Genomic DNA, 12,077 nt, shown 5'->3' on the forward strand with positions numbered 1-12,077 from the left:
CCAAAAGAGAGCTAGTCATGATATTTCAAATGGTACTCTCGTATTGACGCTCCCTTGCAAGCATTGATCAAAAGATGAAGCAAGCCAACCACAAAAAAGTGCACTTGATCATAAGTGGTATTCATTTCATATGAGTGAAGAATGGAATTCAAAATGGTATCTATTGGTCTTCACCAAGCTTATAATTGGACTTCACATTGCTATTGGAGTAATGAATTGGAATCTATGTGACTATCCTCTACTCCAACATAGCAAAGGTATCATTGTAATGTGCATGATCATTTCATCCCTTACTAGTATGCGGTTAGTGCATATAGTACATATAGTACATGCTTCATAGGATCATGCATAACAAATGAAATGTTTACATTCATAGCCTACCACTATTGCTTGAATGATTAATTGATCTAGTGGTTAGTATATGAATTTGTTCATGAGCTAAGTAAACCCAAGTACTTAATTTAATTTAGATTGCTAACAAGTGATGAAACAAGTGACAAGTACAACATTGGCAAGATAACCCTTGCAAGAGGTGTGAAGAAGCTTGTCATTGGTTCAAACCGGACTTGGAAGCTTAGGCAAATCAATTTAGTTCAAGTCAACCATAGAAGCTCATGATAGGGATAAGAGTACAAGCACAAGACAAACAATGCAAATGGATATCTAGTTTATTTCTTTCAAGTGGTATCTAGACTCAAGTATTTCATCAAGAATTCATAAGTGATGTCTAGATCAACTCACAAGTGATATCCTCTAAGTGGTACTCATGAAGATAACAAATGTTCAAGAAATAGTTTTTATTGATAAATCCAACAAGTGGTTCCATACTAGAAGATTCTTTCAAGTGGTATCACATCTACACATGGTATCAATCATACAAGACGATGGTTCCACAAGTGATCCTCAACTTTAAGTGATCATCAAATGAAGAATGCATCCCTCACCTACAAGAGCTTAAGTGTATCAAATGGATGACCCATGCTATCACATAGGGGGAGGTGTCCCATAAATTGATATCAAGATCAAAGATCCTATGTGTGGTATCTCAAGAAGCCCCACACAAGATACAAGTGGTACAAGTTACAAGTGGTATCTACAAGTGGTGTCATTCCAACAATCAAGTGATGTCCATAAAAAATGCATGATTCAAGCCTCAACCATCTACCCCAAATGCATACCTTTGCATCAATGAGAAGCACACCTTTTATGGAAATTGATGACAAAGGGGGAGAGATTGTACAAAGATATGAAAGTTTTGAGATTAAGATTGTACAAGGGGGAGAGATAAGATATGAAAGCTTTGGAGAGGTTGGACATGGACATGGACAAAGAGAGAGGTTGGACATGGACATGGACAAAGAGGGAGCAACATGGAAGAAAAGAGATGGATCATAATTCTTGGACAAGGGAAGCACACAAGTAGGGGGAGCAAGCTCATGAACTTTGATTAATTGCATTTGATATGCGCATATTCATGTGCCTGCTTGCATTGCCTAAGTTCTTAAATTTAATATGCATTGCATAGTTGAAGAAAAGCATGTGAAGTCAAGATCGATGAACCAATATGATCACGTGATGATATGAAGTGGATCATATCATTAGTTGATCGTGTTGGTGCATGTGTTGCATCGACATTGGAGAAGATGGAATGGAATGCGCAAGGCAAAGGTATAACCTAGGGCATTTTATTTCACCAGTCATAGGTGTGTAGAGAAGTTTATGACCGAGTTTAGGATAGATGGCCATACTATCAAGAGGGGCAAACTTGTTTGCATATCGGTCATCTAGTGCCACTCGAGTGATCTAACTTTGCATCGTCGCTAGGATCGAGTGGTGTGGCAAGTTAAGTGGCTAATCCTTTGGAAAATGTTTGTGAAAAGCTAACACACATACACATGGTGGTGTACACTTGGTGGTGTTGGCACATTTGCAAAGGAGAAGTTGGTGAAGAAAATGAGTTAGTCACGCTGGTCACAGAGTGACCGGACACGTCCGGTATGGCGACCAGACGCGTCCGGTATGTGACTCGGTACTGAATAGCAGAGAGCGACCGGACACGTCCGGTGTGTATCAGTGAAGTCGACGTTCAGTGTAATAGTTGATCGGATGCTGGGAGCATCTAGTCCAGAGTGACCGAATGCGTCCGGTCGAGACTGGGTGCTTACTGGACTCGACCAGACGCTGAGGCTCAGCGTCCGGTCATTTTCTAACGATGCGTCCGGTTGGCCCTAGGAGCTTACTAGACACGACCGGACGCTGTGGCTCAGCGTCCGGTCGTTTCGAACAACACGTCTGATCAGACATGTCAGAGAGCCATTGGAGGCAATGACTAGTTTGAAATTGGACACATGGCGGTCAGGTAGCGATCGAACGCGTCCGGCATACACGACCTGTGTGTCCAGTGCAAACAACCTGCGCGTCCGGTCGTCCTAAAATTTACCCAGTGAAGGGGTAACGGCTAGTTTAGTCCATGGGACTATAAATAGAAGGTGGTCTCAGCCATGGCTTGGGCTGAGCATCTTGGAGGACTTTGTATCCATGCTTGAGAGTGCTTGGGAGCCCTCCATCTCACATATGCTTGATAGTGATCATCCAATTGTGTGAGAGAGCGATTCTAGTGCGATTGCATCGAGTGGCACTAGGTGATTGAGTTGCAAGCTGGTGGTGCTTGTTACTCTTGGAGGTTGCCACCTCCTAGATGGCTTGGTGGTGGTCTCTATCGAAGCCCGCAAGAAGCTTGTGCTGTGCTCCGGAGAAGAGCTTTGTGAGGGGCATTGTGCTCGCCCCGCGGGAGCCATGAAGAGTAACTCTAGTAAAGCGTGTCATTGAGATACCCTCACTTTTGGGGTAGGTTCTTGCGGTGCCTGACGTGCGGGCTTAGTGGGTGATGCCAATTAACCACCAAACCACCAAGTGAGTGGTCGACATAACGGGGACTAGCGTGTTGGCAAGCACATGAACCTTAGGAGAAAAAACACCGTGTCAATGTTGTTCTTCCCATTGGTGTGCATCCTCGTTATACAAGCTTGTAATTACTTTTATATACATTGTGCTTGTGTAGTTGCTATTGTAATTAGTTAGCTTGTGTAGCTCACTAGTTACCTTCTTACTTGTGTAGCATAGAAGTAGCTCCTTTACGTGGCTAATTTGGTTTGTGTAACCTTATTAGTCACATTGCTTAGTTTGTGTAGCTAAGTATTTGCGCTCTCTAATTTGGCATTGGTTGCCTTGTTATTGAGCATTGCTAGTGAGCTTAGGTGGCTTTGTGCTTTTGCTTACTAACATGTGTAGGAGCTCCCTTGTTGCTTGAAGTACTAATGGCATAGGTTTATGTGACCTTGCTTCTAGAATTAGTTAGGTGAGCTCTAGCCCAACACCTTTGTTGCTTAATTAGTATCTTTGGAAGGTGCTAGAGAACTATTGATAGAGGGGTGTAGTCTTAGCTAGACCGATAGTTTTAATTCTACACTTGTTTTGGTTAGCCGACACGATTAATTTTAGAAAGGACTATTCATTCCCCCTCTAGTTTGCCATCTCGGCCTTACACTCATTGCATATGAGACTTGACATTGAGTCATGTGATCAAGGTGGAGAAGATAAGACAAGACTTGGCTCGATGGACCAGTTGCAAGTGTGAAGGGCAAGTTGAGTGATGACTTGGCGTCGATGGACTGAAGCAATGGTGAAGAGCAAGTGAGGTCAAGATCGATGAACCAATATGGTCACGTGATGATATGGAGTGGATCATATCATTATTGATCGTGTTGGTGCATGTGTTGCATCAACATCGGAGGAGATAGAATGGAATGTGCAAGACAAAGGTATAACTATAGGGCATTTTATTTCACCGGTCATAGGTGCGTAGAGAAGTTTATGACTAGGTTTAGGATAGATTGACGTACTATCGAGAGGAGCAAACTTGTTTGCATATCGGTCATCTAGTGCCACTCGAAGTGATCTAACTTTGCATCATTGCTAGGATCGAGTCACGTGGTGAATTGAGTGACTAATCCTTTGGAAAATATTTATGAAAAGCTAACACACATGCACAAGGTGGTAAACACTTGGTGGTGTTAGCACATTTGCAAAGGTGTTGGCAAAGGTGAAGAAATGGAGGCGAAACCTAGGCTCGGGGTGCTGCCCTGGGGGCACCGCCCCTACCTGTCTGGTGCACCGTCACCTCGGTGGCGATGACCGTTTGGCCATGGCCGAGAGTGCGTAGAAGAATTGGGGCACCGCCATGTCCTAGCATGCACCGCCATGTGCAGGGCGGTGGCACTACCATGGGGTGTCCGGTGCACCGTCGTGGCACCACCACTTTTCGGCAGAGAGCAGGGTTGCCGAGTCGGGCACCGCCGTCCCTAGGACGGTGCACCGCCACTTTTTCCCAGAGAGGTGGTTTCTCGGGTGGCTGGCTGGGTGGTCACCGCCACCCCTAGGGCGATGCCACCGCCACCCTATCTGGTGACCAATGGCTAGTTGAAATAGCCGTTGGAATTTGACGGTTGGGCAGGGCACCGCCGTGTCCGGTGCCCTCGCAGAAACCAGCAACTTTGCTCCAATGGCTCTATTTGGCTTGGGGCTATAAATAGAGGTGGAGCTCAGTCTTGGGCTGGTTGATGAGCACACTAGAGCCTTGGTGGCTTATGTGGTGGTGCTTGGGATCCCTTTAACTCACTCATGCTTGGTAGTGTTCATCCGATCGAGTGAGTAAGCTGATTCTAGTGTGATTGCATCGAGTGGCACTAGGTGATCGAGTTGCAAGCTGGTGGTGCTTGTTACTCTTAGGAGGTTGCCACCTCCTAGATGGCTTGGTGGCTTGTGACTCCGTTGAGGCACGCGAGAAGATTGTGCGATGCTCCGGAGAAAAATTTGTGAGGGGGATTGTGCTCACCCCTCGGGGATCACAAAGAGCAACTCTAGTAGAGAGTGTCATTGAGCTACCCTCACTTTTGGGGTAGGTTCTTGCGGTGCCCGACATGCGGGCTTGGCGGGTGATACCAATTAGCCACCGAACCACCAAGTGAGCGGTCAACACAACGGGGACTAGCGTGTTGGTAAGCACATGAACCTTGGGATAAAATCACCGTGTCATCATTGTCTTCCCATTGGTTTGCATCCCCTTTACACAAGCTTGTATTTACTTTTGTATACATTGTGCTTGTGTAGTTGCTCTTGTAATTAGTTAGCTTGTGTAGCTTGCTAGTTACCTTCTTGCTTGTGTAACATAGAAGTAGCTCCCTTGCGTGACTAATTCGGTTTGAGTAACCTTGTTAGTCACATTGCTTAGTTTGTGTAGCTAAGTAAGTTGCGCTCTATAATTTGGCTTGTGTAGCCTTATTATTGAGCTTAGATGGCTTTGTGCTTTTGCTTACTAGCATGTGTAGGAGTTCTCTAGTTGCTTGAAGTACTAGTGGTATATGTTTGTGTAACCTTGCTCCTAGAATTGATTAGGTGGACACCTTAGTTGCCTAATTAGGATCATTTTAGGTGCTTAATAACTTAGATAGAGGGGTGTAGTCTTGGCTAGACCGGTAGTTTTAATTCTGTATTTGTTTCGGTTAGCCGGTGTGATTAATTTTAGAAAGGACTATTCATCTCTCTCTAGTCCACCATCTTCGACCCTACAAAGAGGAACATCATGAGTGTACCCTGGACTACTCCTTTCTCATCCAATGGTCTAGGTTTGTCGCCTGAGGAAGAACCAACAAACCAGGCGCATGAAAAGAATATCTAATCCCTTTTAAAACATGACACAGTGTTTGAAACCGCCATTTGTAGGTTATTGCTGCTGCTCAAGCTAGGAAGCACAAACATGGACTTTTATGAGCTCGATAAGTTCAGCGAAGGTTTCATGTCTTCCTCCTCCTTTAGCACCCCAGCGAGATCCAGCCGCCGCCCTCCCTCTCGCCTCCGGCGAGCTCGCCGGAGAGGTCTGGGAGAGGGGGGGCCATGGAGTAGTTAGTAGCCAGTACTTGTAGGTTGCCCGGATGGGTGTCTCCCGTCGGGGAAAGTCCTGTCTTGATGTCGCCGTCACCATCGCCATGGTCTTCCTCGGCGTCTTCGTCGCCGTCGACAGCAGTCGCTTCCAAAGTAAGTAGAAATAACATAGGTCTGCTCTCTCAAGCAGTTCCTTCTCCGCCCATGGCTGCTTGCTGCTCCATCGATGTCGTCCTCAGTTCGTCTGGGTTCATGGCCGATTTGATGGTTGTGGCTGATTTGATGGCCGGGCTTCTGGATCGGGTCTCCTATTGGGTGGATCTGGTCTTCGGTGCCAGCTCTCAGGTCTTCCCCGCCCCGGCCGCTTCATCCGACTCCTCCAACTCCACTTGCTACCCTCGTGCAACCCTGTGTCGAGTGTCATCAGGCCTTCGTCGACCACGTCACCACACGCCCTGTAGGTCACCATCCGCCGCCTCTGAGGAAGTTGTTCTTCTATCCTCCAGTCGATAGCTCCAACTTCATCTTTGGTTTGGTGAGACAACGACCCTTGCTGGCTTCCTCAACCACTTCAAACCGTCGCTTTCCAAAATCAATCCATCCGGTTTCCATGCGTCCATCTCGCCTCTCGAGACCCCCACTAGCAATCTTCTCAGCGTCGTTGCTGTCGTGCTGCCCTCTGCCGCGGTGGAAAACACGTGTCCTCTGCTATGCCGTGTAGTTGTGTACGTGTCCTTCCGGTCGCTAAGCGCCGCCTTGATGTATTTTGGTCCTCTCTGAGGATCTCGTTGTAATTTGGCTGCACTATAATATATATATATATATATATATATATATATATATATATATATATATATATGTGTGTGTGTGTGTGTGTGTGTGTGTGTGTGTGTGTGTGTGTGTGTCTTTCGTAAAAAAAGCTGGAAAATCACAATGAAAAAAGAGAAAGCTATGGTGATTCTATAATTATTGACCCATGGGGAACAGTGATAGCTCGACTTCCAGGTGTACCTTTTTTTTTATCTCTTTTACTTTATTGAGTTAGGATTCTTTTGTATATCTTCACTGGGACTTATTTGTTCAAAATTTATCTGACTACTTAAATGCCTCATTTTGTTATTTAGTAATGCTGCATTAATGATCAATATTTTTTACATTGAAATGTTTGGTGTGGAATACAATTGGCGTGTATTACATGCTGCATGTTTGTGCCAGTACCTTTTTTTTATCCTAAAACCTGTGAAACAACTGTTTACTACACATATAATGATCTAATTGCTTGATTAAAAAAAATGTGGTTGAAGATCGGCTCTCCACTGGATTTGCTGTTGCAGATCTTGATTTGTCAAAAGTTGAGGTTCTGAACTCTAATGCCAATTTCAGAGGTAATAGCGCTTTCCCATGGATCCACCGTCACTTTGTTCCAATTTCAACCAGGACCAGAAGTTATTTTCGCCTTCATCTATAACAGTTTACTCTTGTCCTATGTTTCGCAGCACCAGAAGTTCAACAGCGATTGTTGGAAACCGACGACTTTTTAATAGCCGAGGGCTGTTTTTTGTGTTTCCTATGTTTGTATACACATATAGTTGATATATTCACCTATGCATAATTACCACAGGCTTGGTCAGTTTGTGACTGGGAACTCCAGCGAGAGAGAGAGAAGGGTTGTTGAAGAAAATAAGTTGCAAAGGCGATAGCATTGTGTAGAAAATGGTGGACATCGGTGCAAGTTGAGTTGTACCGAAAATGTTGTGGTAATTGTCAGCTTCATAATATTTGGATGTAACAGGGCTGACATGTTGTTATTCCATTATTATTAAAATAAAGTTTTCAGGTCCTAGAGTATTGGAACCTATTTAAATTCAAATGTACATTCCCATTGAGCTTTGTAAATGATCTGAAATCCAAATGGAGTGACACCTGGTGCTAATATCATGATCTCGAAATTGGTTAAACTCGGATGTCTGAATCTTCACATGGAAATGGAAAGCACCAAACGAAGCAACATAAGCTTTTCCTTTGGTATAATTTGAACCGATAGTGAATTTCATATATCTTCTTGCAGGCTAGCGTGGGCTACAAAGCTTAACTTCAAAATGGAGTATGTGCAAGCACCGAGAAAAAAGATCTCTAGTAAAAAAACCAATCCTAGACCTAGCACACACCAAATGCCTTTCTTTTGAAACCTAACACACCCAAAACTAGATCAGATGAGGCCACGGCTATCAACAAAGTTCCACCGGCGACCTCCTCCTCGTCAACCGGCGGCCGCCACTTTTTCAAATTTTGAATCGACCGTTAGGAGCCTAGGCCCAGCAGCATTTTGAACCCTTGGATATTGGGGCCCCTTCAGGCAGTCAACTGGGATCCACCTCCTCCCCCACCGGGTGAGGCAGCTGCTATCAGCTCTATGCCTGCCTTGCATTCTCCGCCGAAGAAAACTGCTGGCCTTCCCCTCTTTCTGTCTAAGGGCAACACGCGGGCGACCAAGAGATGCTTCAGATGTTTGGCCTCCGATCATCTTGTAGACGACTGCCGGGACCCTATAAAATGTGCCTGTTGCTATCGGTCCGGTCATAAGAGTTTCCAATGCAAAGCCACCTCTGAACCAAGAATGTCGAATCATTCATCGGACACCTCCGCCTCTGCACCCAGTCACCCTCCCGCGCTCAGTCTGCCACCACTCCTAACCTTCGCCCTGTTGACACAAGGCGTGCTTCCCCTTATCCCAACAATTCCACAACCAACGCTCCTACTACTCCTGGTTTTGTTGGCCCGTTCCTTGCTCTTCCTTGGTACGGAGTGGGCGGTGTGCCTGAGCTTCAGTGCGCTAAGGATCTGGAGGCTGCGACTGACGGGGGGGGGGGGGGGGGGGGGGGGGGGGGGTGCATTCCGCTTCGCAGGACAAGGAGAAGGGGGGCGACGCTGTGAGCGCGTTCGCTGTGCTCATGGGGACCCCAACTGATGAGGAGCATGAGAGTCACTACTGGAAACACGTGCTTTGCTGAGGGCCTGAGACTTTGCCGAGGGCTAAATCTTGGGCACTTGGCAAAGACACTCTTTGCCGAGGGTCAGCCACAGGAGCCCTCGGTAAAGAACGGCCCTCGGCAAAGAGGCCTTTGCCGAGGGTACGACCCTCGGCAAAGACAGGCCCACGGCAAATCAAATCTTTGCCGAGGGCTGCGGCCCTCGGCAAATTAGGCCCGTTGGGTCACGGCGGCCATTTCCCGTCAAGCTTTGCCGAGGGCCATCCGTTAGGCCCTCGGCAAAGGTTTTTTTTTTCTGTGAAACCAGCTTTTTCGGCAAATTTTTTTAAGTCTTTGCCGAGGGCCCTAGACCAGGCCCTCGGTAAAGATTTTTTTTAAAACCAGTTTTTCGGCCAAATTTTTTTTTATAAATCGCCTTTGCCGAGGGCCCGAGGCTAGGCCCTCGGCAAAGAAGCCCTTTGCCGAGGGCCAGAATAAGCCCTCGGCAAAGATTTTTTATTTTTTTTTAAAATTCTTTGCCGAGGGCCACGGGCCAGGTCCTCGGCAAAGAGCCCTCGGCAATTTTTTTTTGATTTTTTAGCCCAGTTTTTTTGTGGTGCTACAATACATTGTTTTGAACTTAATTTTAAAATTTAGGCCAATTTTGATTTTGTTTTGTATATTTCCTTAATTTATTTCGATTCTTTGATTTTTTTCGAATATGTCAAATTTGAACTGCAGGTGCATGGAATATTGCAATATAGTGTTTCGAAAAATGTTATTCATGTTAATTGGTGCATGTTGAGTCCCTATCCATACTTGGCGAGATGTCATGTTATCGCATGTGTAGGCTGTGGTAAAAAATTGAGAAGGTTTCGAGCAAGTTGCGACGTCGGATGCCTGAAACCCAGACATCTGTTGGTATGAATTTTATATAATTTTAAAACACTTTTCCGGCAAGTCGGTCGTCATGTTACGCGAACAAGATGTGCGAAATTTGATGCGAGTTCAGTGGATAGAGGACTCAACATGCACCAATTAACATGAATAACATTTTTCGAAACACTACATTGCAATATTCCATGCACCTGCAGTTCAAATTTGACATATTCAAAAAAAAATCAAAGAATCAAAATAAATTAAGGAAATATACAAAACAAAATCAAAATTGGCCTAAATTTTAAAATTGAGTTCAAAACAATGTATTGTAGCACCACAAAAAAACTGGGCTAAAAAAACCAAAAAAAAATTGCTGAGGGCCTCTTTGCCGAGGGCCCTGGCCCGTGGCCCTCGGCAAAGAATTAAAAAAAATAAAAAATCTTTGCCGAGGGCCCTGTATCTGGGCCCTCGGCAAAGGACCGAAACCTAAATCGGGCCGCAGCCCAAATTCCCGATCGGAATCTTGTGACAAAAATCCCGCTCGACCATCTCCCTCCCCACGCGCCCGCTCGCGGCCGGCCCCCGCGCGTCCACCGCCGCCGCCGCGCACCCCGCCGCCGCGCGCCCGCTGCTGCGCGCGCCGGCTGCCCCGAGCCCGGCCGCCCCGCGCCTCCACCACCGTCGCCGCTAGCCCCGCCGTCGTGCGCCCGCTGCTGCGCGCCTAGCCGCCCCGAGCCCGGCAGCCCGGCGCGCCCCACCGCCGCGCGTGCACCCCGGTCGCCCCGCGCCTCCACCACTACCATCGCGCGCCCGCCGCTGCGCGCCTGGCCACCCCGCGCGCCCCACCGCCCCACGCTCGGCCGCCCAGCGCGCCCCGCCGCCCCACCACGCCCAGTGGCGGCCGAGGTCGCGCCCTGCCTCCGTTCCCCGTCTTCGTCGAGCAAGGGGAGGTTGACCGCCCCGGCCGGCCCTTCAGCGGCTCCCCCTCGCCGGCCTTCTCGCCCCGACCCTAGCCCCCAGGCCGCCCCCATCGCCGGCTGCTGTTGGAGGGGAGGAGGCAGAGGGTGAAGTTGGAGGAAGAAGAGAAGGAGAAGAGGAGAAGGAGGAAGGGGAAGAAAAGGAGAAGAAGAGGAGAAGGAGGAAGGGGAAGAGAAGGAGAAGAAGGGGAAAAGGAGAGAAGAAAGGGAAGAGGGGGAGAGGAGTACTCCAATGCTACTCGACCTCGCCAGAGAAGAAAGTGACCCCCGCACCACGACGCCCGACTCCACCGCAACCCTAGGTAAAACTCTCGTTGTCGGCCTTGGTGCCGTATGTGGTTGTGTGGGCCTTGGTGCCGTAAGTTGATATGAGGGCCTTCGTGCCGTTGTGGTTGTCGGCCTTCGTTCCATTGTGAATGTCGGCCATCATGTCGTTTTTTTGTAGGTTTTGGAAACCTCCCCGTGCAGGGGAGGTGCTGCCGAAATTTTGAACAAAAAATAACCTATTGTCTTTTTATGCAGGAGAAGAGTACGTCGGAGGGGACCCAGGAGGACCCCGATCGTCCTTCGTCGACGTCGCTGGTTCTGCCTGCACTGCGTCGCCTCGCCACTGCGTCGATTCACCACTGCCCTGCTAGCCTTACTTCACCGACACCCTAGGTATAAATAACCTCTTTTTGCGCATGTCTGTCGTAGCCCACGCGTAACCCAGTTAGGCATCTCCCGTCCGAAAGAGATACGATCGTAGGTATACGGATCTTTGCATATCTGCGACCGTATCTATTTCAGATTGTCCATGTTTTTTGGACAACCCGTGGATGCGTAGATGGGTTAGTTTCCATTGTCCGCTCCGGTCCGAGAAGGAGTTTCGGCAACACCTCCCTATTGTTCTCCAAATACACACTCTCCCTTGTAGGACGTGTATTGGGAGAACAGTAGGGAGGTGCTGCCGAAATTCTATCTCAGAGAGGAGCGGAGCATGGAAACTGACCTCATCTACGCATCCGCGGGTGGGATTAGGACCTATCCTCACCTATTAGATAGTAGGAACACCGCATAGATGCAATTGATGGTCACAATACTCTATGATGTAAATGTTAAAGGATGGAGGACCGTCAGTGGATGTACATGGGCTGGAGAAGCGAGAGTGACTACGACTATGAATGGGTGAAGGGGACAGATGGTTTCTTGAAACATGCATTTGGCCCAGGAGCAGGAGGACATTCTCTAGTTTGGTGTCCCTACAGCAAATGTGACAACAGGAGAAAAGTAGACTGAGAAGACCATGGGTAGACATCTTGTGTTCAATGGT

General features: G+C 47.6%; 1 protein-coding gene across 1 annotated transcript; it reads right to left on the reverse strand.

The window, feature by feature from the left end:
* Positions 1-9,974: 9,974 nt before the first annotated feature.
* LOC136507492 (uncharacterized) lies at positions 9,975-10,819 on the reverse strand. Its single transcript, XM_066502201.1, has 2 exons — positions 10,399-10,819; positions 9,975-9,997 (listed from the first exon to the last, which is right to left on the reverse strand). The coding sequence occupies exons 1-2, from the start codon at positions 10,817-10,819 to the stop codon at positions 9,975-9,977; spliced, it is 444 nt and encodes a 147-aa protein (XP_066358298.1).
* Positions 10,820-12,077: the final 1,258 nt, after the last annotated feature.

This window comes from Miscanthus floridulus, chromosome 15, assembly GCF_019320115.1.
Source record: "Miscanthus floridulus cultivar M001 chromosome 15, ASM1932011v1, whole genome shotgun sequence".
NCBI lineage: Eukaryota > Viridiplantae > Streptophyta > Magnoliopsida > Poales > Poaceae > Miscanthus > Miscanthus floridulus.

Excerpts from the sequence above, each read along its gene's own strand:
- LOC136507492 (XM_066502201.1), bottom strand. The coding sequence starts at position 10,819 with ATGGGGGCGGCCTGGGGGCTAGGGTCGGGGCGAGAAGGCCGGCGAGGG. Across the intron at positions 9,998-10,398 it reads AGCGGGCGCGCGGCGGCGGG|GTGCATGGAATATTGCAATG; the intron begins GTGCGCGGCGGC and ends TTTGAACTGCAG.